The sequence below is a fragment of the Glycine soja genome, chromosome 20 (assembly GCF_004193775.1).
Source record: "Glycine soja cultivar W05 chromosome 20, ASM419377v2, whole genome shotgun sequence".
NCBI classification, from domain to species: domain Eukaryota; kingdom Viridiplantae; phylum Streptophyta; class Magnoliopsida; order Fabales; family Fabaceae; genus Glycine; species Glycine soja.
In genome coordinates, this window is record NC_041021.1 from 31,689,524 (window position 1) to 31,717,092 (window position 27,569).

General features: G+C 36.3%; 1 protein-coding gene across 1 annotated transcript; it reads left to right on the forward strand.

Annotated features, from left to right (window-relative positions):
- Positions 1-611: 611 nt before the first annotated feature.
- LOC114401984 (spermine synthase-like) lies at positions 612-27,567 on the forward strand. Its single transcript, XM_028364548.1, has 7 exons — positions 612-624; positions 2,212-2,287; positions 2,363-2,484; positions 2,845-2,951; positions 3,031-3,121; positions 3,197-3,268; positions 27,491-27,567. The coding sequence occupies exons 1-7, from the start codon at positions 612-614 to the stop codon at positions 27,565-27,567; spliced, it is 558 nt and encodes a 185-aa protein (XP_028220349.1).
- Positions 27,568-27,569: the final 2 nt, after the last annotated feature.

The window sequence follows — 27,569 nt, forward strand, 5'->3', positions numbered from 1 at the left end:
TAACTTAGACTTATAATTTTTCATATGAGTTGTATATTTAAATAATGTATAGAATTTAATAAATTCAAATCATGTAATAATTTCTATCTATTTTTTATTTTAACTAATTTATTATTAATTATTTTAAATTTATATCTATATATATCCTTATTTTTAGTTTTATTCGTAAAATATATTTTAAAATAATCAAAATAATTATATTGATAATTATATAATTTTAAAATTATTTAAAATTCTGTGATATGTTAACAATTAATTAATTATTTTATGCGTATGTACAACGTAGTAAACTATTTTTTTACTGCAAAATACTCATACCATTTCATTAATAATCAAAGAATAAATACAAGTTGGAAATATTAGTGCACAGTCAGTGTCACTTTGTCAGATACCAAGCATACTTCAGTAGTAGAAAGACTAGAGACCTATATTTACTTGATACAAGACAAGAGACAAGGTCCTAGAAGGAAAGGAAAGAAAAGATTTAAGGAAAGCTCCGCATACTAGAGTATGAAAAGTCTACCTCAATAAATTGAGTATAATAATAGGGAAGGGTGCATCTAAACCACAAAAGAGAGATAACATCACCCACACCACAACCATTTACAATAATGGTAGACATTGGTACACCAGTGTTGTGAAATTAAGGGAGGTAAACACCGAGGAGATTTTTACCAATGGGCCATGAGGATCTATATAAGCAAACTTTGACACATATGGTGTTCAAACCTTCTCATTTCTATCTGATGTGCGACTTCACCTCACACTTGTACTCCAACAACTTCCCTCTCAAGTGTGTGACTTTTTCACATGGTAGTCTCCCCCTCAAGCGGAAGTCATTTTCATCCAAAAGTATCTAATGGTTGTCCTTAGAGCTTAACTGTGACTGTTTGGGCTCGCTTAACCATTACCGCCAACATGCTCTACATTACTAAAAAAGGTTTTTTTACAACATGTATTTAAAAACGATTATTGAAACACCATCCTTGTTAAGTAGCGGTGTTGAAATTAGATTTCAACGTCATTTTCCTCTTCTCAATATTTTTTATTTTCAACTTTTAATTCCCTTATGTTCATTACTTTCCCTCCATATACCTCAACCCCAAACCCATTCCCTCCCCTCCCTCCATGTCACCCCCTCACATATGTTCCTTTTCCCTGCATTCCACTCCACGGAGAAAGAGTGATGCAAAGAGAGAGAAGTGGATAGGGTGATACAGAGTTTTTTGTTGTCTATACATCTTCCTTCATTGTTTGGGTTTGTTCGCCTTCACTCTCCGACATTCACATCATTCATCAGGAAAGCAACACCCCTTCTCTTTCATCCCCATTTCTTCTTCCTTCTACTGTTTCTTTTCTCCACTTTATGTTTTTTCGGCCTTTTCTTCTTCTATTCGTTTATTTTCGGATTCTGAACCCTAGCATTTCTTTCACGTCACTTTCTTGTTTTTGTAGCTGCACAATAGATAGTGTCATGTCATATTCTTCTTCTTCTTTTGCTCTGCCTAACTTACGTTTAGAACTTTCTTGCGAAACTGCCTATTCTTGATTGTTATTATTATTTGATTTGATTATGTTATCATTTTGATTATTATTTGATTTTCTATTATGGAAAAGAAAACTTGGAAATGGAAGGAAAGACAAATTTATGGATTATGATTTGTTTCCTTATTTAGAGCGAAAGGATATTGTTTTTTATTACTTCTACTTTTTTCTTTAGAGGGGAATCTGGGAAAGCTATTTATTTCAACAACCCAATGTGGCCAAGTGAGTGTAACTCATACATATAAGTTTTGCACAATTCATGTACATTTGCTTTATTGTAGGGAGAGTTTGATAGTTTGATGCACAACTCTTTTATGATTGTTTGATAGCCTTAATTGCCAATCTTGCTTTTAAAAAACAACCATATTTTTCTTTTGGTAGCTTTCACGTTTAGTGTAAATTTTAGATACATTAAATCTTCATATAGAAGGTTGAATGGGGAAAATCATCTTGTTTGACATTGAAAATTACTTTTGGTTAAGGAGACTGACCTAAATGTTTGATGTAACACTTGAACCTGCCTCCCTTCTTTTTTAAAACTATAAATCATGATAACCAATGTCCATATTTTACAATCATGTATAAAAGCTCTCACTTTGTTTATTGGGTATCTTATTTGTGTATTGTGTATGAAATGATTGCATCTGATGGCTTTAGTATAATTAGGAGAAGCCCATTCAATCAAAGTAGAAAAGATCTTATACAAGGAAAAGTCGGAGTTCCAAGAGGTCTTGGTTTTTGAGGTTTGACCTCTTCATTTTATGATTTACTATAAATTTTACATGAAAGGGATAAATGCTATTCCTTTTGTTTTGACGTCATCAATGTATGGGAATGTGCTTGTACTTAATGGAATAGTTCAATTGACTGAGAAGGATGAATGTGCTTACCAGGAGATGATAGCTCATCTTCCCCTTGTTCAATTCATTTGCTCAAAAATGTAAAGTCATTTGATAAAATGATTTTGCTTCTGAGCTTATGTTATGACAATCAAATAAAAAATATTAATTGCTTCAGTTTCAATTTAAAAGTATGGTTCCTTATAATCATTAGGAAAATGATATTGCAAAAGCTTTACAATCTTTACTACGCACTTTGGTATTCTGTAGTTTAATAATGCTTCTTTTTGTTCTTTAATATTTTTGTCAATGCTACAACCTTGATAACCTTGCTTTGTTCCTATATTTTATGCTCTCATTTGTATGGACAAAGTGTTTGAGATATATTAAAAATTCAAGTTTGATTGAATTTACTCTACTTTTTAATATTCTGTTTAATGATTTTTTATGTTCTTCATTCAGGTTTTAGTTGTTGGTGGTAGAGATGGCAGTGTAGTAAGGGAAGTAGCCCACCATAGCTCTGTGGAACATATTGATATTTGTGAGATAGATAAGATGGTTACTGACGTAAGCAAGGCCATATTTCAATCATTAATATAGCTATTTCATTATTCAGAAAAAAAAATATTGTTATGGTTATTTGTAGGTTTCTAGGAAGTTTTTTCCACAATTAGTTGTTGGGTTTGTAGATTCTCGAGTGCATCTGCATGTTGGTGATGATATATATTTATCTGCTAGTCTTGTTTTGAATTTGTATGAGTTGTCTCTTCTGTGGCTTTAGTTTGTTGATTTTTTTCCAACCATTTTGGTAGCTGTTGATTTTCTTAAATCCGTTCCTGAAGGGAAGTCTGATGCCATAATTGTTGATTCCTCAGATCTTGTGGGTATGTCATTTCAATAACAACTCATCTAACATATTCGATTAGGAGCCGTGTACTTTTGCAATTAATACTGAACGAATTTTTTACTAAGGAATAACAATTATACATGATGCTACATGTGCTTTGAACCACTATAGGTGAAATTTGTAATTTATTTCTAATCAGGTCCTTGTTGGGGTAAGATGTTCAATTTTTTAATGATAACATTTTTATTATTTTAATTTTTTTAAAAAAAATACATTCTAAGATGGTTCTTAGAAAAATCGTCTTAAAATCTTCAAATTTTCTAACTTTTTTTTTAAAAAAAACGCATTCTAAGATGGTTCTTTAAAAAACCGTCTTAGAAATACTTTCTAAGACGGTTTTTAGCTAATGACCATCTTAGAAGGGTATCCTTCTAAGAAGGTCCTTACATAAAAATCATCTTATAAAAACCGTCTTAAAATGTGTACTTTCTAAGACGGTTTTTAGCTAACAACCGTCTTAGAAGGATATCCTTTTCTAAGATTGTCTTTAAATGTACGTTACAATCATCGTAAAAGGCTTTTTTTCTAGTAGTGCTGGTACCTTGCACCACCGCAAAGCTTGTGCGACCTGCTATCTAGCCTCTATACATGGACTCACCTGCTAAGAAGACTTTCGATATAAGGGGTCCCATGTCCATGGATACAAGGGATCTCATATGTTCATGGATCCACTACCAACTCCATTATATTCGTCTGAATCAGTCACCATGTCAAACTATCAGCTCTGATACCAATTGTTGGGAAACTGAGGGGAGTCAACATTGGAGAGATTCAAACCAATGAATCTCGAGAAACCTCATAATTAGTTTGACACCTCACTTTAACCCTAAACCTTAAGGTTCAGGTTTATGCGTCTTCTCCTCACTTATATGGTGCTTAACTTTCCTATCCCCACCCAATGTGTGACTTCACCTCACACTTGTATTCTAATAATCTCCCCCTCAAGTGTCTGTCTCTCCCACATGGTAGCTTCCGCTCAATACGGAGAGTTATCCACCATGTTCTCCATTATGTAGAAGTATGTTGTTATGGCCCAATTCTTACTAGTTGGGCCAAAAGAAATGTTATCAGCCTTCTTTATTAAAAATGGGAAAACAATAATAGGAAATAGGTTCTAGAATGAGTTTGTTAGGATTAGTTAGGAGACAAAGACTAGGGTGTGAAAGTAAAACTAATTATGCACCATGCAAAACCTTTTTTTCCTTTCCTTTCCAATTTTGCCCCTCTTTTTTTGTCCTTTTCTCTTCTCAGTCACTTTTCTATATTGTCTGTCAAGGGGAGCACAAATAGCTTGACGAAGACTGTTCATTTTCCCATATGGTTCCTTTTCCTCCAATTTTTAACAAATATATTGAAGGGAAATGAAGTACCAGCAAGCGCACCGGGTTGTCAAGTATTTAAAATTAAAACGGAGTGATCCGAGTATCGAACTCAGGGAACTTGCTTATTAGACAGAGTTTTATTCGGAAGTAAGGTATTGTTGGAACAAACATTGATAATTGATGGTTAAAAACAAAAATAAACTAATTCTATGGTAAAAACAGTAAATGCAAGTAAGTAAAAGTTGACAGCCAATAGGTAAAAAGCGTTGGGTCTTTCTAACAAACAAGTTGATGCATATGAGGATATTTTTCTAATTAATCATGTTCTTGTGTTCTATGTTGTAGCCTAAAGTACTAAACCTCGATCCCTCATAAGTTTAGACTAATTTAACCTAAGCTTCGTCTGCATATCCCTCTTGTAAGACTAGGCTTAACTTAAACAGCATTATCATCACAACATATTCAGAAAACCAAAACCCCATAATCCTTCCCTGGTAATGTAGTTATTTATTCCTGCTTCTATTAAGTTCTAAGGCAACAATACATTTCCCAATGCTAAAGTCACCTAACAGTACACATAAATGGGTGATCAGACCATGAGCATGCAATAATTAAGCATTGAAAGAAGCATTGAACACACAAAACAAAATTAATTAGATATTAAAGATAATTACATCAATTGTTCCTTAGAAATCCCCAACTAGGGTGCTTAGCCAACCATACACAGAAACCCTAACACAAATGAGATAGAGAGTACAAAATAATTGTTGCTTACACAAGAAGGGGGATCCCTCCTCCTCTTCTTAGCACCTCACAATTACTCTATTACTCACTAATCTCTCTAAAAATGTAGAACCCTAGGCTTCTCTGCACAATTGCTCCTTTTTGCTTCCTCCAGAGCACTATTCTCGAAGTCTGTGCAAAAATATGCAGCTCTGGTCTCTCAAAATCGTACCCTAATTTTGATAATTCAGGCTTAAATAGGCTCTAAAATCGTGACGTCGTGCTTAGCGCCACCCTCGTGCTTAGCGTGAGTAAGTGGATTTGGGCTTGGCATTAGTTGTGTGCTGAGCCTAGCAAGAGCCTTGATTCTTGTGCTCTTCCCAATTCCCTTGTCACGCTAAGCGCCCTGAAGCTGCGCTTAGTGGTGGATGCACGCTGAGCACGATTGCTCCTTTTGCACTTCAAGACTTAGCCTCATTTAAACCTGAAATTATGCAAATTTTATCATTAAATCACATGGGAGATACTCTAAAGACAACTATTCAAACAAAACAAGATTTATATACAAATTTCTACAAAATAACTATAAATTGGGGAACTATACAAGTTTTAGAAAATGTTTTTTATACAAAAGTTAGTCGTATAAGACGACTAACAAAGACACACATTGTGTGTATCAAAGACCCTTCAAGTGCGACCACGATGTTGTTGTGCACAACCATGACATCACCATTTATGACTATCACGAGGTTGGAAGCACTATCAATTTCACTTAGTTCATATTCGAGTGGATTCTAGATCTAGATCTAAATCTAAATTGGAAGTAATTTTCTTTTGGATCTAAGACTACCTCAATGTTATGGATCAAAATTTGAAGTTGTTGGTTCTTCGAAGATGATAACGGTGCAGAGTAGCCTTACCACGATCGTCGATGCTGATAGTAAGGTGATCCTTGACTCACCTTTGATGATGGATTCTTGAGGGTGGCTATGACGGTTTCAAATATGAAGCTTCTTTTGATTTATTTTCCGGTTTTGGATTCAAATATGTCTTGACTTGTTTCATTTACTTTTATTGTTGATTTTTGTATTATTTTCTTAGATTTAAATGATATACACGATATAAACATTTTCCATCCTCAAATTTTTTAGATATATAATTTGCTTTCTCATATTTATGTGGGGTTGGTGGTGATTGACGGTGTCACTATCACTGTCATTATGGTTACCATTTGTGGTTTTCGGATAAGGAAGAAGGAGAGGGGGGGAAAATGAAAGGATAGAAGAGAGGGCCACCAAATCGCTTTCTGAAGCGGCATGCGGCTGTCGGAGTAAAAAAGAAAAGAAGTGGAGAGGAGAAAACAAAAATGCATTCTGGTGGTGTAACAAAAGGTACATCATCGACGAAGGTAGACAGAATGATGATGTGAGGTAAAGGGAGTAGAGAACGAGAAAGGAAGATGAGGAAAGAGAAAAGAAGAATAAAAAGGTAAAGCATGAAATAAATAAACAAAAAGAGAAAAAAAAAAGAAAATGGAGAAAAAATCACAATCATTCAATTTATAAAATAATATATTCAACAACTAGCCTGCATTCAACCCTTATTTCGCAGGATACATAACATGATTTGCTAACACACCTTAGTCTTCTTGTCAAGAATCTATTTTGCTTACTGTAGTATGTGCATCACCATATTGGTTAGTAGGTTTGCATCTTGTCTCACACACACACACACACACACACCCATTGTGTTGAATCCAAATCCCTGATTTTAATTATGACAAACCATTAGCAATGTAAATTGAAAGGATGATGGGGTTAAGTGATGGCTAACATTCTACTTGAGTGTTTATCCCTTTAAAAAGTATAGATGTTCTTTCATTCTGAGGTACTCAAAATGATGCTCAAAAAGGTTTAAAGAACAACTATCACAGTTGAGAACTCAAAATAATTCTTAAAGCCCATTAGAAAGATGAATTTTGCTTCCTTAATTAGTTATTGGCAAGATATTGAACATCAAGGCTTTAAATAGAAGATCCATCATAGGCTACATAAAGAGCATCCTGATTCAGAATGAAGCTATGCAAAGTCTACATCAAAATGATGAACACCTTGACTCTGTGTTTTTGAACATTAGAATGATTCAGAAAGACTCAGAATGCATCACTTAGAAAATATCAGAAGACTAAAGTCTAATAGTTCTTCACTTTCCACATACTGCCATAATCACTGGGCACATTAGAAAGTAAGAACTAACTGCATAAGAAGATCCAACATTATTGAATGATGAAGTTGTCCATGAGAAGCACTAATGAGAAGCATTAAAATAAAGGACTGAAGAATAGTACTTAGTCTGACCTTGGACAAAACACTAACTCACCAACAACTAAACTTTCACTAAGTCTTTCTGATGTAATCAACTTCAGAATGCTTGAAGTTGTGAAGAAGTGTTAAGAGTAATGAAGCTATGCTACTTCAGAATAGAAGATCAATATAAACTTCATCAAAGGAAATCATCAAGTATGGATATTCTCAATAAACATCAAAATGACTATTTTGATGATTTTATAGTATGCTTATCACAAAGGTTCCTCAGAATGGTTATGTCAGCTGTCACTTCAAAACAACTGTAAAGTGCACCTACTTGTTCTAGAAGCTTGTCATTTGTGTGGAGCCTACTACAACGGTCTTCTTGGGAGCTATTTGAAGCATTTTTTGTGAATCATGAAGAACAAGTTGAAGCATTCCAAAACTGCAACACTGAGTGCAAGATCTCTGAGTGAAAAATCTATGTTTTAGCTTGAACCCTCATAGTGAGAGTGACCTATTTCTAATTTATGCTTACAAAGCTTGTAATAATCTTAGATAGAAGTGTGAGATTAAGTTCTTGAGTGAAATCCCTCTTGTGAGGTGAAAATTTGTATTATGTGCACTCAAACACAAATCTATTTCTCTGTAAAAGTTTAGCGTTGGCTAGCAAAGGTGAAACCTAGTGGTGTAGCTAGTCTAGTCAAGGCTAAGACTGAAATCTAGTGGGGAATTGCCAGGTTGTTGAAACCCAGTGGTTTGCTAGTTTAGTTGTGAACTTGTTGTGTTAGTGAAATCTCATTTTTAAGGGTGAGGACTAGACATAGCCTAAGGTTGGGGTGAACCAATATAAAAAATTCAGTGCACTCTTCTCCCTTCTTACTTTTGACTTTGCTTTGCACAAACTGAAAAACTATTTTCGATCAAAACATTAAATCTGTTAACCTTTCATCTTAATAAATGAACCATGTTTTATAAAAAGGTATTAAGTTAAACATTGTCTTTGAAACAAAAAGCTTTATATTGCAAAAAGAACTTTTTGCCATAACTGTTTGCATTTTTATTATGAGCAACTTGAATTTATATTCTAAGCTTAGAACAGTTCTTCATTTTGAACTAATTCATTTTGAACTATCATTACAAACCTTTTTGTTTACAAATGAAGCTTAGAAGTTTTCAAAACCCCAATTCAACCCCCCTTCTGTGGTATTTTAGTAACTTCACATTGTACTACTAAAAAAGAAAAGAAGAATAAATCTAGTTTAGTATTCTAATTTCCCTTTTCTCTCTTATTTTCTGGAGTACACTCCTACTCAAAAGGAGCTTCATTCTACCCCTTATCATATGCAGATTTCACCGATAAAAGCCCATCTTTTCTTAATTTTCAGGTAAGTTTATCCTCCTTATTGCTTGAATACAAAGGCATGGAAATAGTATTTTGGGCATCTTGCGCACAAATTCCATCAATTAGAGGTTTATGCCACATGCCAGTTGAATTATCTACCAAATGTTAAACTCTCAAGTTTTCAAAACCAATAACAGGAGCACCTTGGGTTATGCCCTAGACAGACATTGAAAAAATCCATTTCATGAAAATATTTAGCTTTGAAGACACACGTAAAAAATAGCATCTAGGTTAGAAATAAATTTCCACCCTTACATTGTGGCGTCCCTAAATTAATGACTGGTTTAATAGTAATAATTTAAATAACAAAAACCATGGTAATTTTTTTTTCTCTTCGTTTCCTTTTTCATTTCTTTCTCTTTTCACCATAACTAGGTTTAGAAGGAAAATCCTCACTATAAAGTCCTGAATGGCCAGTTCACAACTCTACTCGGAGTCATTTTTTTCTTACCGCTCATAATTCTCTAAATTATTTTGCTGTTTCAAAAGGAAGAATATACCAGCCATTACTTTAGGTCGTCACGTGAAAATAAAAGGATAAAGTACAGTCGGTAAATTCTTTTACAAATAAAGTTGCTAATGCTTTCTTTTCAAATAACAAGATCGATCATAAATGCATTCATCATTTAAAGCTGTCCAAAATATGGGAGTTTTACAAAATATATAGTGTCATCCAGAGCAAAGGTGTCCATAGTGGTGGCTTCAGCCACATGTATACAATCATCAAATGCCTATACATCAGGTCTACCCATACAAAAACAAAAGAGTAAACCTAACAGTTAGTCCTAGATACACCCACCCTCAGAAAGTATACAAAACTAATCCAAAAAGCTGTCCACTAGGATGAAGAGCCTCCGCTGATCGCCATCTCCCTCGGGCCACTATCCTCCGTAGAGTCTGCCTCAGATGCCGACATGACTTCCTCGGGAGAATCCACCTCAAGAAGTGGATCCTCATCACCCTCTAGAAAGTCAAGGGCATCCACAGCAGGCTCAGGAGGTAGCTCCTCCAGGTCCTCCTCAGGGTCTTCCCCGGATGACGTTACCTCGATCACTTGAACGGGCTCCACTAGACGATATGGTGTAGGCGTGGGTAGTATCCACTCCACAGTGCGCTGAAGCGTCCGTGCAGGTTCCTCTGGATGCACCAAAGAAGTAGCCGTGAATCGAATGGTGCCCCGAAATCGGCACCTCGTGTTTCCTTCGAGGGTCTCCCAAGCTCCCTCTAGGCACTCCGTCTCTACTCGATCACGAATTAGCTGCGCCGCCATCACGATCTACAAGAAAGAAGAGAAAGGGGTAGACTCTTTCACAAGAATCTAACTGCGCTGCACACAATGCATCTCATAACCACTACATGACGTTAAAAGGAGTATCTTAAGGCTTTTCATCTCTGGTAATCGATTACACAACCTTGGTAATCGATTACCAGAGGCTAAACTTGAATTACACAGCCTCAGGACATGAAATATGCAATAATACACTGTGTAATCGATTACACATGCCTGGTAATCGATTACCAGTGACCCATTCCTCTGTGTAATTGATTACACAGGCTGGTAATCGATTACCAGAGGCTCCCTAAGTTCCTGACTTCGTTTTCAAGCCTGGTAATCGATTACATCCCCTGGTAATCGATTACCAGAGACCATCTTAGCCCCCTGTCTTCATTTTTAAGCCTTGTAATCGATTACCCACCCTTGGTAATCGATTACCAGAGGCCACAATCCACATATTACACAAAATTCACAGCTGGCCAGCCACCACAAGCCTCCTTGCTTTGTGGTCTTGTTTTCCTTTTATCTGTTGACTGCCAGGAGCTCGCCTGCTTAGGTACATCACAGGTTCTCACTGACCGACTATGCCCGGGTTGGGTCGGGATTGGTCAAGCTTGGTTTTGGGCAATAGCACCCCACCTGACGTCCCCAAGGTCTCCTGACCCCCGCGACATATCTCCAGGTACCACTCTGTGGTCAACAATAAAAGCAGGAAGTTTCACCCTTCAACACTTCCTCATCTCAAGCTTGTAGGATTATGGGGTACCCATCACATGTGGTACTAGGTGGCGGTCGGGCGATGGTGCACAACAAGTTTTCCACATCCACAATGCGCGCATAAACCCACCATCCCCTGTTGCCCACCTCCAACTGAGCTCACGTACTCCCACGTAGCCCATATCCTCATTTCTCTCAACACCGGGTCCCCATCAATCCTCCCAAGCTTCCACAACATCCAAGCAAAACAACATTCAAACAGCATAAGCTATCACAGCCAAGCAAAACAGAGCAAAGGCAGAAAACTCTGCTCAACACATCAACCAAAATCACAGCTTTTCTCACTTAAAGACCACAGTAACAATTCCTTTGATCCAATTCGTTAACCGTTGGATTGACTCCAAAATTTTACTGGAAGTCTATAGTGCATAAGCCTACATTTTGACCGTTGGGATCTACTACCAAACATCCAGAACTCATTCTGTAATACTCTTTCCACAGCCAACCACACACAAGCATTTTCTGCACCAAGCTAAAATCCTGCTGCACCTATTTTGACAGCAAAATTCTGCATAAGTGCAGATTTCGAAAATCACACTTCCCCTCATCCAATCTTGCTCAAATCAAATCCTACAAGTCCCAAATCATGTATCAAACATGTCTAAACCAAAGCCAAGCTTCAAACCACAGCAACACAAAATCTAGGTGTCCAAAACCCCTTAATTCAATGGCTTTTCTAGGTTTGAAAGGTGAAATTTAGAATGAGGTAAATTTGAAGCAAACTCTCATCTCACACAAGTCCATAACATCAATCTAAACTTGCCCAAACTGGATTTACACCTAAAATTCCACCAAATCAAAATTTGACTCTTCAACACCCAATTTTGCCCTAGAAATGGCTCTTGGTTCACTTTGGTCATTTGTTTTTCTCTCTAGCTCAGCCTAACCTTTCTCACATGTCCTAAATGACATTTCAAGCTAGTATTAACTCACTTTAACCTCCATTTACCGCAGAATTCAGACTTAGCCTTCCAACTCTCAAAGTCTCACTCTTTTTCCACTCATAACATCACATTCTCACTTTCTAACCCTAGGTTAGTTCTACCCTTCATCTCTAACAGTTTTCCATCAGCAATTTCAGCATATAAACATCACAAACATCATCACAAAACCCTAAAACAGAATGGGTATGTCTAACTCATCCAAACATGGCAATTTCAACAAGTTTTCAGCAAATGCCTTCACAAATAATCATCACACAACAGAAAACTAACAAAACCACCCATCATATCTCCCAAAACCCCATACCCACGAAATTTAAGAGAGAAAGAAGTCCACCCAAACCTGAAATTTCGAAGTCCCACTCGTAGCCACGCACTTCACGACTTCAAAAATGCCCTCCTTTCGCGATTTGGAGCAGAAATGAGCACCAAAGGTTGAAGCTTTGTGTGGAGCTTCAATGGTGAATGAGGGAGGAAGAAAAGCAACGTGAGGGAGAGGGAGAGAGAGCTTCTGAAAATGTGGGGCTGAGTGAGGAGAGAGAGGGTTGCTTTTTGGTTTAAATAAAAGGGTTTTCTCTTTTTCTATTATTTTATTTAAGCAATGCCACATGTCTCCATTTGAGTGGAGCAAGAAGGGCCCACTTTCTCTTTTTGACTGTGACCCATACTCAGTCACAAAAGTGAGGAAAATCTGACCTTTGAAACGCTAAAAATCCTGCCTCGGTTTGCATGTCGTTTCTCTGATTCCAGTTTCTCGCGTTTCTCTGCGTCCGCCGGGGCCAGTTTTCGAAAGCAAGCAATATATATATCAAAACGCTCAGAATAAAACCCCGAGCGTGGTTCAGAGGTTGGTTTCGTTAAATTTTAAGTCACACGCAAAACGATGATTTTTAACTAATTAATTAGGAATTAACCCATAACCTCCCAGTTATGGATTTCTCTCCCTTAATTAGTCCAACCCGCATATCTTGCCCCCACTATTCCTATTTCTACCAAGAACATATCTATACATATACACGGAACAATACTTATATATATATATATAATCATTCAAAATACATCGTTTCTGTAAACTCCGGGTAGAAATTTCCAGGATGTTACAATACTCCCACCCTTTTAGGAATTTCGTCCCCGAAATTAACTACTCGATGAACAAGCTTGGGTACAATTCTCTCATCCTATCCTCCAACTCCCATGTAGAATCACCCTCATCGGTTCCCCACTGCACCTTCACCAACGCGATCTCCTTTCCTCTCAACGACTTCATCCTTCGGTCAGTGATCTTCTGAGGTTGTGCTCTATAGGTGAGGTTATCCTTCACCTGTACCTCGTCCACTGCAAGTATATGTGATGGATCTAAGTTGTACCATCTCAGTTGAGAGACATGAAACACAGGATGCAAATTCGATAAACTCGGAGGTAAGGCGATATGATAAGCTACAGGCCCAATCTTCTTCAAAATCTGATATGGACCTAGATACTTGGGTGTCAACTTCCTAGCCTTAAGAGCTCTTCCGACTCCGGTTACGGGAGAAACCTTCAAAAACACATGCTCCCTTTCCTGGAAATCTAGTGGCTTCCTCCTTCTATCATAATAGCTCTTCTGCCTATCCTGAGATGCTTTTATCTTCTCTCGAATCAACTTCACTTGTTTGTTAATCTGTTGTAGCATTTCAGGTCCAAGAAGTACTGCTTCTCCATCATCATGCCAACAAATAGGAGTTTTGCACTTTCGTCCATATAGAGCTTCAAAAGGAGCCATACCAATACTGGCTTGGTAGCTATTGTTGTAAGTAAACTCAATCAACGGCAAACAATCCATCCAGCTACCTTGTTGCTCTATAATACACGCCCTAAGTAGATCCTCTAGAGTCTGAATGGTTCGTTCAGTCTGACCATCTGTTTGAGGATGATAAGCTGAACTAAGCTTCAGCTTTGTCCCCAAGGCTTCATGTAGACTCGTCCAAAATCGCGAAGTGAACCTCGGATCCCTGTCAGATACAATACTAGAAGGAATTCCATGCAACCTTACTACTTCCTTGATGTACAACTCCACTAGCTTTTCCATTCTATACTTCATATTCACCGGAATAAAATGAGCGGATTTGGTGAGTCGATCTACTATGACCCACACGGCATCATGCCCACGACTAGTCTTGGGTAAACTAGATACAAAATCCATAGATATGCTCTCCCATTTCCATTCTGGAATCTCCAATGGCTTCAATTCTCCCGATGGTCGCTGGTGCTCAACCTTAGCCTTTTGACATGTCAAACATCTTGCTACATATTCGGCTACATCTTTCTTCATGCCATGCCACCAAAAACTTCTCTTCAAATCTTAGTACATCTTAGTCATTCCTGGATGGAAACTAAGACGACTTTTATGTGCTTCCTCCAAAATCTTAACTTTCAAATCATCTAGAGATGGCACACATATCCTCCCCTTGAATCTAATTAACCCGGTTGTATCCTTCTCAAACTCCACACCCCTATCCCCCATTACATCTAACACCTTGCCTTGCAAAAACGGATCATCCCCTTGAGCCTCGCGTATGTGGTCTACAAATTCATTGGTGATCTGCAACGCTCCCACAAATAAGCTCTTGGGTCGCACCTCAATTGCTAGATTCAGATCTCGGAACTCCTCTATCAATCTCTGCTCCAAACTCATCATAGTCGCAACATGTAAGGATTTCCGGCTTAGCGCATCGGCTACTACATTAGCCTTTCCTGGATGGTAGGAAAGTCCAAAATCATAATCCTTGAGGAACTCCATCCATCTTCGTTGTCTCATATTGAGTTCCTTCTGATCGAACAAGTATTTGAGACTCTTGTGATCACTGAAAACTTCAAAACGAGTACCGTACAAATAATGCCTCCAAATCTTTAAGGCAAAGACCACCGCTGCTAGTTCCAAGTCATGAGTCGGATAGTTAACTTCATGAGGACGTAATTGACGTGAAGCATACGCCACTACTCTTCCCTCTTGCATCAACACACATCCCAAGCCTTGCCCGCTTGCATCGCAATACACTTCAAATGGTCTCTTAGGGTCGGGCAAAATTAACATTGGAGCTGCCGTCAACCGCCTCTTCAACTCTTGGAAACTTTGCTCACACTTCTCATTCCAAACAAACTTCTCATTCTTACGAGTCAACTTAGTTAGGGGCAATGCCAATTTAGAAAATTCCTCAATGAATTTTCTATAATAGCCAGCTAACCCCAAGAAGCTTCGAACCTCCGTTGGAGTTATCGGTTGTTGCCACTCCATAACCGACTCCACCTTGTTCGGATCCACCGCAACCCCGTCCTTAGAAATCACGTGCCCCAAGAACTGCACTTTCTCCAACCAAAAGTCACATTTCGACAGTTTGGCGAACAACTTCCTATCCCTCAGGATATGCAACACAATCCTCAAGTGCTTCTCATGCTCCTCCTTATTCCTCGAATACACTAGGATATCATCAATAAACACAACCACAAACTGATCCAAGTAATCATGGAATATACGGTTCATATAATCCATGAAAATAGCCGGAGCATTAGTCACCCCAAATGGCATGACTAAATACTCGTAGTGCCCATACCGAGTCCGAAACGCAGTCTTTGGGATATCTTCCTTCTTAACTCGGATTTGATGGTACCCCGATCGCAAATCTATCTTCGAAAATACCGTCGCTCCCCTCAATTGGTCAATCAAATCGTCTATCCTTGGTAGAGGATATTTGTTCTTGATAGTGACCTTGTTTAACTGCCGGTAGTCTACACACATCCTCATACTTTCATCCTTCTTCTTAACCAACAAGACCGGCGCTCCCCACGGTGATGCGCTTGGACGAACAAATTGTTTGCTCAAAAGGTCCTGCACTTGTGCCTTCACCTCTGCTAGTTCTACCGGAGACATTCTATAAGGCGCGATCGACACTGGATTCGCCCCGGGCACCAAGTCAATATTGAATTCCACTTCTCTCTCAGGTGGCAATTCACAAATGTCTTCAGGAAAAACTTCTGGAAATTCTGACACCACCGGTATACAACTAACTTCAGCGTCCTCTTCCACATACATAGAGAACAACACCATGTAAGTTTGAACATCACCCGTTCCTTCGCTGGCCGCATCCCCTTTCAAAGATTCACTTGGGACTACATCCCCACCAAACACTAGCATTTCTCCTTACAGTCTAGAAAGATATGGTTAGTAGATAACCAATCCATCCCCAAGATCACATCTAGATGAGCTAAAGGTAGGCAAATCAAATCCGCCATAAAAGATCGACCCTCAACAAATATAGGACACTTCAAACACACCCGAGAGGTGGTTACAGGCTCGCTCGTCGGAGTAGACACCACCATATCATATGGTAACTCCGTCGCACCTAACCCCAACCTCTCCACACATGCATGAGATATGAAAGAATGTGTGGCACCTGAATCATAAAGTACATCTAGTAGTTTATCAACAATCAAACACTTACCCCTTATCAAATCGTCGGAGGCAGCCGCTTCTGAACCACTCATAGCAAACACCCGAGAGGGTACTTTTGGTCTTCCACCACTAGTGTTGTTGTTGCTAACATTACCGCTCCTTGTGGAATTAGTGGGTCCACGATTGACGGTGTTGGAATTGGCGGTCACCGTCGGTCTCCCGGTCGCTCTACATTCTCGAGCATAATGGCCCACCTTGCCACATACATAGCAACGGTTCTCCTGTGTCTGTTGGAGCTGTGGGCAATTCCTCTTAAGATGCAGTCCTCCACACTGAAAGCATTGTACCCCAGTTCCCCTTGACTGGCTCATGTTGGAGGTAGCCATAGGTTGCTTCCCCTTGTTGCTAGCATACGGCTTCATCCTCTTGTTACCATTCCCCCTAAAAGGATGGTTTCTCTGAGATCCTCCAACACCTCTAGCTTGCCTCTCCTTCATCTTATCTTCAAAAATCCTGCACTTTGTCACCAGCTGGTTAAAATCCGTGATCTGCATATAACTAACCGCTTGTTGGATCTCCAACCGAAGCCCATTCTCAAACTGAGCACATAAATCTTCCTCATTCCGAGCATCTTGGTATTGATGCCAATACTGCAGAAGCTCATTAAACTTAGCCGTGTACTCCCCAACAGACATGTTTCCTTGCCTCAAATCTAGAAATTCCCTCGCCTTCCTCTTCCTGAGATCTCGTGGAAAGTAATTCTCCAGGAATTTGTCCTTGAAGGCATTCCAAGGAATTACGCCTCCAGGTGCAACAAATGAAGGCTTCACGAACTTCCACCAATTCTCGGCCTCTCCTTGGAGCATAAATGTCGCATAAAGGACCTTATGCTCCTCAAGGCAACCCATCGCCTCAAAAATCTTTTCCGTCTCAGCTAACCACAACCTAGCACCTTCCGGATCATAGTCTCCACTAAACTTTGGCGGGTGGTTCTTACGGAAAGCCATGAGTCCCCGATACTCCGCCGGCTCCACATCACGTTCCTGCACTAGAGTTTCCAGCACAGCGGTGATGCGGTCAAGGACATCACGGTTCTGATCCCTACCACGTCCTGCCATACCTATCCTGTAGGGAAACTATTAGCACCCAAGAAATCCTAAAGAGAGAGTGTACCACACAGGCTATGACAGTTATAACAACATCCTTCTCTTTATACATACTTATACACACAACAATCCTATGAATCAGTCACACATCCATGCTCAAGACAATAAGGCAGAAATACACACAATGTGTGACTTAACGTCACTCCCCGAAACCTACTTCCAAGTTTCAGAGATACACAACATTCACACAGCAAGACCATAACAGGTTCACTAGAATCCAACTTTTGCTCTGATACCACCATTTGTGGCGTCCCTAAATTAATGACTGGTTTAATAGTAATAATTTAAATAACAAAAACCATGGTAATTTTTTTTTTCTCTTCGTTTCCTTTTTCATTTCTTTCTCTTTTCACCATAACTAGGTTTAGAAGGAAAATCCTCACTATAAAGTCCTGAATGGCCAGTTCACAACTCTACTCGGAGTCATTTCTTTCTTACCGCTCATAATTCTCTAAATTATTTTGCTGTTTCAAAAGGAAGAATATACCAGCCTTTACTTTAGGTCGTCACGTGAAAATAAAAGGATAAAGTACAGTCGGTAAATTCTTTTACAAATAAAGTTGCTAATGCTTTCTTTTCAAATAACAAGATCGATCATAAATGCATTCATCATTTAAAGCTGTCCAAAATATGGGAGTTTTACAAAATATATAGTGTCATCCAGAGCAAAGGTGTCCATAGTGGTGGCTTCAGCCACATGTATACAATCATCAAATGCCTATACATCAGGTCTACCCATACAAAAACAAAAGAGTAAACCTAACAGTCAGTCCTAGATACACCCACCCTCAGAAAGTATACAAAACTAATCCAAAAAGCTGTCCACTAGGATGAAGAGCCTCCGCTGATCGCCATCTCCCTCGGGCCACTATCCTCCGTAGAGTCTGCCTCAGATGCCGACATGACTTCCTCGGGAGAATCCACCTCAAGAAGTGGATCCTCATCACCCTCTAGAAAGTCAAGGGCATCCACAGCAGGCTCAGGAGGTAGCTCCTCCAGGTCCTCCTCAGGGTCTTCCCCGGATGACGTTACCTCGATCACTTGAACGGGCTCCACTAGATGATATGGTGTAGGCGTGGGTAGTATCCACTCCACAGTGCGCTGAAGCGTCCGTGCAGGTTCCTCTGGATGCACCAAAGAAGTAGCCGTGAATCGAATGGTGCCCCGAAATTGGCACCTCGTGTTTCCTTCGAGGGTCTCCCAAGCTCCCTCTAGGCACTCCGTCTCTACTCGATCACAAATTAGCTGCGCCGCCATCACGATCTACAAGAAAGAAGAGAAAGGGGTAGACTCTTTCACAAGAATCTAACTGCGCTGCACACAATGCATCTCATAACCACTACATGACGTTAAAAGGAGTATCTTAAGGCTTTTCATCTCTGGTAATCGATTACACAACCTTGGTAATCGATTACCAGAGGCTAAACTTGAATTACACAGCCTCAGGACATGAAATATGCAATAATACACTGTGTAATCGATTACACATGCCTGGTAATCGATTACCAGTGACCCATTCCTCTGTGTAATCGATTACACAGGCTGGTAATCGATTACCAGAGGCTCCCTAAGTTCCTGACTTCGTTTTCAAGCCTGGTAATCGATTACATCCCCTGGTAATCGATTACCAGAGACCATCTTAGCCCCCTGTCTTCATTTTTAAGCCTTGTAATCGATTACCCACCCTTGGTAATCGATTACCAGAGGCCACAATCCACATATTACACAAAATTCACAGCTGGCCAGCCACCACAAGCCTCCTTGCTTTGTGGTCTTGTTTTCCTTTTATCTGTTGACTGCCAGGAGCTCGCCTGCTTAGGTACATCACAGGTTCTCACTGACCGACTATGCCCGGGTTGGGTCGGGATTGGTCAAGCTTGGTTTTGGGCAATAGCACCCCACCTGACGTCCCCAAGGTCTCCTGACCCCCGCGACATATCTCCAGGTACCACTCTGTGGTCAACAATAAAAGCAGGAAGTTTCACCCTTCAACACTTCCTCATCTCAAGCTTGTAGGATTATGGGGTACCCATCACATGTGGTACTAGGTGGCGGTCGGGCGATGGTGCACAACAAGTTTTCCACATCCACATGCGCGCATAAACCCACCATCCCCTGTTGCCCACCTCCAACTGAGCTCACGTACTCCCACGTAGCCCATATCCTCATTTCTCTCAACACCGGGTCCCCATCAATCCTCCCAAGCTTCCACAACATCCAAGCAAAACAACATTCAAACAGCATAAGCTATCACAGCCAAGCAAAACAGAGCAAAGGCAGAAAACTCTGCTCAACACATCAACCAAAATCACAGCTTTTCTCACTTAAAGACCACAGTAACAATTCCTTTGATCCAATTCGTTAACCGTTGGATTGACTCCAAAATTTTATTGGAAGTCTATAGTGCATAAGCCTACATTTTGACCGTTGGGATCTACTACCAAACATCCAGAACTCATTCTGTAATACTCTTTCCACAGCCAACCACACACAAGCATTTTCTGCACCAAGCTAAAATCCTGCTGCACCTATTTTGACAGCAAAATTCTGCATAAGTGCAGATTTCGAAAATCACACTTCCCCTCATCCAATCTTGCTCAAATCAAATCCTACAAGTCCCAAATCATGTATCAAACATGTCTAAACCAAAGCCAAGCTTCAAACCACAGCAACACAAAATCTAGGTGTCCAAAACCCCTTAATTCAATGGCTTTTCTAGGTTTGAAAGGTGAAATTTAGAATGAGGTAAATTTGAAGCAAACTCTCACCTCACACAAGTCCATAACATCAATCTAAACTTGCCCAAACTGGATTTACACCTAAAATTCCACCAAATCAAAATTTGACTCTTCAACACCCAATTTTGCCCTAGAAATGGCTCTTGGTTCACTTTGGTCATTTGTTTTTCTCTCTAGCTCAGCCTAACCTTTCTCACATGTCCTAAATGACATTTCAAGCTAGTATTAACTCACTTTAACCTCCATTTACCGCAGAATTCAGACTTAGCCTTCCAACTCTCAAAGTCTCACTCTTTTTCCACTCATAACATCACATTCTCACTTTCTAACCCTAGGTTAGTTCTACCCTTCATCTCTAACAGTTTTCCATCAGCAATTTCAGCATATAAACATCACAAACATCATCACAAAACCCTAAAACAGAATGGGTATGTCTAACTCATCCAAACATGGCAATTTCAACAAGTTTTCAGCAAATGCCTTCACAAATAATCATCACACAACAGAAAACTAACAAAACCACCCATCATATCTCCCAAAACCCCATACCCACGAAATTTAAGAGAGAAAGAAGTCCACCCAAACCTGAAATTTCGAAGTCCCACTCGTAGCCACGCACTTCACGACTTCAAAAATGCCCTCCTTTCGCGATTTGGAGCAGAAATGAGCACCAAAGGTTGAAGCTTTGTGTGGAGCTTCAATGGTGAATGAGGGAGGAAGAAAAGCAACGTGAGGGAGAGGGAGAGAGAGCTTCTGAAAATGTGGGGCTGAGTGAGGAGAGAGAGGGTTGCTTTTTGGTTTAAATAAAAGGGTTTTCTCTTTTTCTATTATTTTATTTAAGCAATGCCACATGTCTCCATTTGAGTGGAGCAAGAAGGGCCCACTTTCTCTTTTTGACTGTGACCCATACTCAGTCACAAAAGTGAGGAAAATCTGACCTTTGAAACGCTAAAAATCCTGCCTCGGTTTGCATGCCGTTTCTCTGATTCCAGTTTCTCGCGTTTCTCTGCGTCCGCCGGGGCCAGTTTTCGAAAGCAAGCAATATATATATCAAAACGCTCAGAATAAAACCCCGAGCGTGGTTCAGAGGTTGGTTTCGTTAAATTTTAAGTCGCACGCAAAACGATGATTTTTAACTAATTAATTAGGAATTAACCCATAACCTCCCAGTTATGGATTTCTCTCCCTTAATTAGTCCAACCCGCATATCTTGCCCCCACTATTCCTATTTCTACCAAGAACATATCTATACATATACACGGAACAATACTTATATATATATATATATATATATATATATATATATATATATATATATATATATATATATATATATATAATCATATATATATATATATATATAATCATTCAAAATACATCGTTTCCGTAAACTCCGGGTAGAAATTTCCAGGATGTTACATACATTCCTAGCATAGCCAAATTAATAAAAGCAATGAAAATTTTTGAATCCCATACCTCCATACTCCTTCCCTGTGGTTAAAGAGTCCCAAGCTAGCCAATTAATGCCTCTCCCAAAATTTTTGTTTGAACCCCACCAAAAAGAATTTAGCATACCCTGAATCTCTTCTTGCAAGGTTGATATGGAAGTAAAAAAAAAGTACTCATACAATATTAAGGAATAGCTTAAGCAACTGATTTATGAGCACTTCCCTACGAGCTTTAGATAAATGTTTCCTAGACCAGTGTTGAAGTTTCTTCCAAATTTTATCCCTCAAGTAATTGAAAATTGTTTTTTTCTTCCTCCCAATCATAGTTGGCATGCCAAGATATCTTCTCGTTTCAAGAGATTTTGTGAGTCCAAGAGATGATGAGATATTCTCCCTCATATCTTAAGTGGTGTTTCCACTAAAATAAATATATGATTTCTGAAGGTGAACTTCTAAACCAAAAGATTTCTCAAATTAGGATATGTTTTCAAATCTCAGCCTTCCTCTAAGTGGCCCTGCAAAATTAAAAAAAAAATATCAACAAATAATAAGTGTGTGAAGAGAGAGACTCGTCTACACACTTTGACTCCATGAATATTTCCTCTCCCTTCTGCTTTTTTCAGTAATGAAGTAAGACCCTCCATACATAGAATAAAAATATAAGGTAATAGTGGGTCATCCTATCTAAGACCTCTCCCTGGGATAATAGGACCAACATCTTCACCATTCACAAGAACATTAAATCCACATTTTCCACATCTTCATCCAATTTATATATCTATCTATACTGTCCAGGATCCACAAAGTACATGTGTCATGCTACGTGACACTCCATTACACACGTCAACTCTAGCACAGAAGCATGAACATGCAACCCTTAGCAGCCGGACTCCCCAACCAAAAAATTATCTTTGACATCTTATTAGTTGAATATATTATCACCCCTTTATCTCTTTGCATATATTCAATCATCTACAAGGCTATATCTACAAGTAATAATTATCTACTAACTTTTATCTCTAAGCTATACATTATCTCTAACTTTATCTATAAGTTACTAGTTATTATTTACAAGCTAATAATTACATGCAAAGGCTGCAACAACCCCTACAAACAAGGACCCATAACTCCCTCTACACAGTATAAGTACCAAGTTCCCTCGTACTCTCTCAACACACTTTACGCTTACGAACACACACCTGCTCACATATGCATACATTCTCATTCATAGTCTCCTAACTCACATACTTACTTGAGCATTAGAGTCTTTTATTTTACAGGTTCCCCCTCTTGTCCTCCTAACAAAGGCCACTCAGTATGACGTGTGAAGTTCAAGAGTCTGCCTTGGCCACGTCCACCCTTACATGCCTCAACTCCAAATTTTGGTAAGTACACCATCTAGTGTGAAATCCCATTTTGGCTAAAAGAACAAACAAATTCCATTCCACTTTCTCAAAAGCTTTGCTAATGACAATTTTAAAAGTTTTGTTGATGTCAATTTTAAAAGCTTTGCTAATGAGATGAATTGTCTCAATAGCAACAAGAACATTAGTAACCTACATTTGATTTACTACTAATAATTACACGAACAATTTAAATCATTTGTTATTCAATTTTTAGGATATTTTCCATATCAAGACAAATTAACTCACATTATTTATATAAAATAAATAAAATCATAACATTTGAAAAAATAATTTATAAATATTGTGTGTAATATTGAAAAGTATAATGAATAGAAAATTCAAACGAAATATTATTAAAAATTTATTTTTAATTTACAATGAAAAATATTAAAATAAATTTAGGAAGTGGTTTGCGATGCAGTTTTTTTTATTTAGAATAATGTGTGTTTAGTTTTTGATATCTATTTATAACAGTATATATAACTATTCGTTATTTAAGTCAATATGTAGAATGGTTAATCATAAATTTTTAAATGTTATTAGATATTTTAAAAAATGCACATGTTTAAATAAATATGTAAATGTTTAGTTTAATTGATTTGTAAAAATAATCACTCATTTTTAACTTTTTAAAAATATTTATTCGTCAAAATTCAAGTTAAAATACATATGGAGCATACTTGCTCAATTAATAAAGTAATTAAACTTGAAGCACATGATAATTCATTTTGATACATTATTAACTATAACTTATAAGTGTTCAAATGAAAAAGATAAATATTTATTTTTTGAGAATAAGTAAATATTAATAGGGATATAATTCGTTGATACCAGGTGTAAGTTTTAAGATTTACACTAAATTAACACTATTTTTATATGTTAATTCTATGATATATAATATCTTAATAAATATCGCAACTTTAATATATTTAATGATAATCAATTATTTAACTTTAATTAATATAAATTAAATCATTAGAATGATTTGATTTTTCAAATTAATTATTTATCAAAATTATTAAAAGTAATATATTTTTACAAATTTTTTATGCAATTAAGTATATACTTATTTGTCTTTATTTATTATTTTGATAACAAAAGTATATTTATGGCTTGTTAAAAATATACACTTAGTAGAAAATAGAAAAAATAAATGTGTAATATAATTACAATTTAAACTTATTTATAAATTTTATTATCATGTATTCTTTATTTTATTCATTTTATTGTAAAAGCATTATGTAGTATTTTTTAGCCTATATTAACAGTGAAAATGTATATCATACGTAGAAAAAAATATATACTTTATTACGTGAAACATTTGTAGAAAATATTATTTTGTTAATAATTTTTATAAATAGTTAAAAAATCAATCAAATAATCTAATTCATTGATTATAACTAATTAATTGATAATCATGAAATACGTTAAAGTTATCATATTTATTAAGATATTATAAACCATAAAAATAACCTATATTAACGATATAGATTTGGTGTAAGTTTAAATACCTATGTCAACGGATCCTCTTTTATATATATATATATATATATATATATATATATATATATATATATATATATATATATATAATATGTCAAAGATAAAGAGATATAATAATATTTTAAATCACAACATTGTTGAGATGGAGAATTAATTCTGGACATGATTAGAGAGGATTAACGAAATAGTAGTGAATCTTATATATATATATAATAACTAATGACGACATTACTTATGTTTTATCATGCAAAATTAATCATGTTTTATGGTCTATAATTACAAGATAAAAAATGTTACCATTCTAATTGTGGTACAAAATGAGAAATTTGTCAACTACATTTAAAATGAAGTTTACAGTTGGACTGGATCGCTGTTTTCGAAGAATCTGACTCATCAAAGATGATGAGATCTTCCTTCACATTCTTGTTAATTATAACCTTATTAAAAATTGACAATTATTATTGTTAATCTCAACAAAAAAACAATACACATATTTTCTTTAAAATATTATTTATAATGATTAATTTATAATAAATTATATATATTAATGATATTAATCTTACATATTAAATTATATTTATTAATGTTTATATAAACTCATGGAAGGCATAGATTTCACACCTATTATATAAGTAAACTATTTTTCTTCTAAAATATTAGTATTGAAAAGGAAAAAAGATGTAAACCTACCTCGACCAAAACGAATACATCATCAAATAGTTACAGGTAAAGTAATTAATTTTAAATCTTCCAACTGTGAATATTATTTATTTATTTTAAAAAAAAATGATTTTCATATCAGGTAAAGTAATTAATTTTAAATCTTTAGCATTAATAATAGACCAAATAATCTATTTGGTCCTATATGTTTTTTTTTGGTTTAGTTTGTCATTTATCTTTTAAAAAAATTATTTTGATCATTTATTTTATTTTTTGTTCAGCTTGATTAACAACGTCATTTAAATAGACTAAAGGACAATATGAAAAAAAAAGATAAAGAATTACACTAAACCAAAAAAATAAAGATAAAAAATTAAATCAAACTTTTTAAAAGAAAAAGGATTAAACCTAAGAAAAAAAAAGAGATAAATAATCAAATTAAATTTTTTAAAACATAAAGAATCAAATTAAAAATAAAATAAGATAAAAGACTAAATACATCATTTAACCTTAATAGTGTTACTTTACATACTTTATATAAGAAACAAATAAGAACATATTTTTATAATTATAAAAACATATCCGCACTTTCAAATCTATTAGTAGCTAATTTTCTTTAATATCCTTAATTTCTTGGGAAGTCTATTAATGAAATATGCCTTTATTTTCTCAAGAACGTAGATGTATCTATCGGAGTATTAATAATAAAGTCATATTCATTGGTTAAAAAGTATTTATTAAATTATGAGTAATGTTATTAAATATAAATAACACTTAAACCATTTAATTTTATGAGTATTTTTGTAATACGGCTTAAATTTATGAGATTATTAATTAAAATTAATTAACAACTATTTTTATTGGTATTGTTTAATTAAATATTTATTTTTTTAAGTATAAAATTAGAGATAATAGATTTTGTAATACAACTTAAATTTATGAGATTATTAATTAAAATTAATTAACAACTATTTTTATTGCTATTCGTTTAATTAAATATATTTTTTTAATTATAAAATTAGAGATAATAGTGAATTTCAAGTTTTAAATATTAAAATGTAAAATTAAAACCATCAAGTACATGGATCAAGTAATACAAGTTGTTCTAGCTTAAGTTTAAAGATAGGTTTTGAATTGGAGTTTTGATATGTTGCGTTAAATGTTAGAGAGATAATTTTTTAGCTATAATAATTTTACAAGATTTAAATATGATTATCTTTGGTGAAAGAATACATGTGTTCATATGGAAACAAAATATAAAATTTATAAAAGGGAAAATAATCCGGAAATTTAAGGAGTGCATGCTTTCTTTGGTTGGCTTTACTAATCTTCTTTTGTTTCTTCTCTGTTAAAATTCACCAACATATAAGTTAATTTTTAAATTACACTCTTCACTTTTTTAAAGGTAAATTTTACACCACTCATTTTATCTGTCACATGTCTTGACTAGAATTATAGAATTAACATTTTCTTTTATATGTCACTTTCTTTTTCACTATGAATACACATTCATGATTCATCCTACTGCAAGCCAAGATTTTCGGTCCTGGTTACGGATACCATGAGGTAAGGTTGTTGAATGATCATACACAGATAGATATCTAAATTGCTAAGGGAGTAACACGCAAGCTAGGTTAATGGTGATGATATGTAAGAAAATTCTAATATAGATTTGAAATTTAATTATGCCTCATAGTTTTTCTGATTGATTCTCTTCTTTTTCTCAGCGACTCAGCAATTTTCTGATCTCAAGAATTCTGTGAAATTTATTTCTTTTCTCTGGAGACATAAGAGACAATGTCTGTATTATGGATAAGGTTTGTTCTTACCTCCGTTCATTTGTTTTTCAAACATATATTGAACTCTAAATTATTCACTAGTAATTCCTATTGATTATATTATACATGATAACTCAATCTAAATCAATTTTAATTTGGGGATTTATTGTTGTTAGACCAGAAACTAAATTTTATCTTAATTTCCTTCTACACAGGTGATACAAAATTCTTCAATGTAATCTGTATAGGTTGATGATACTAAACCCCTAGAACTAATTTTTTTCATCTGGTTCTTGATATTTGTTTTGTGACATGGATCAGGTTTCTTGAGCTTGAATGATCATAAACTGGTGTCACTTGATGACCTAAACCAAAATCATCACACTGAATCTGGCTAGCT

Coding starts and splice junctions, on each gene's coding strand:
- LOC114401984 (XM_028364548.1), top strand. Junction 3,122..3,196: donor TGATATATATTTATCTGCTA/GTCTTGTTTTGA, acceptor CCATTTTGGTAG/CTGTTGATTTTCTTAAATCC. Junction 3,269..27,490: donor TGATTCCTCAGATCTTGTGG/GTATGTCATTTC, acceptor GACATGGATCAG/GTTTCTTGAGCTTGAATGAT.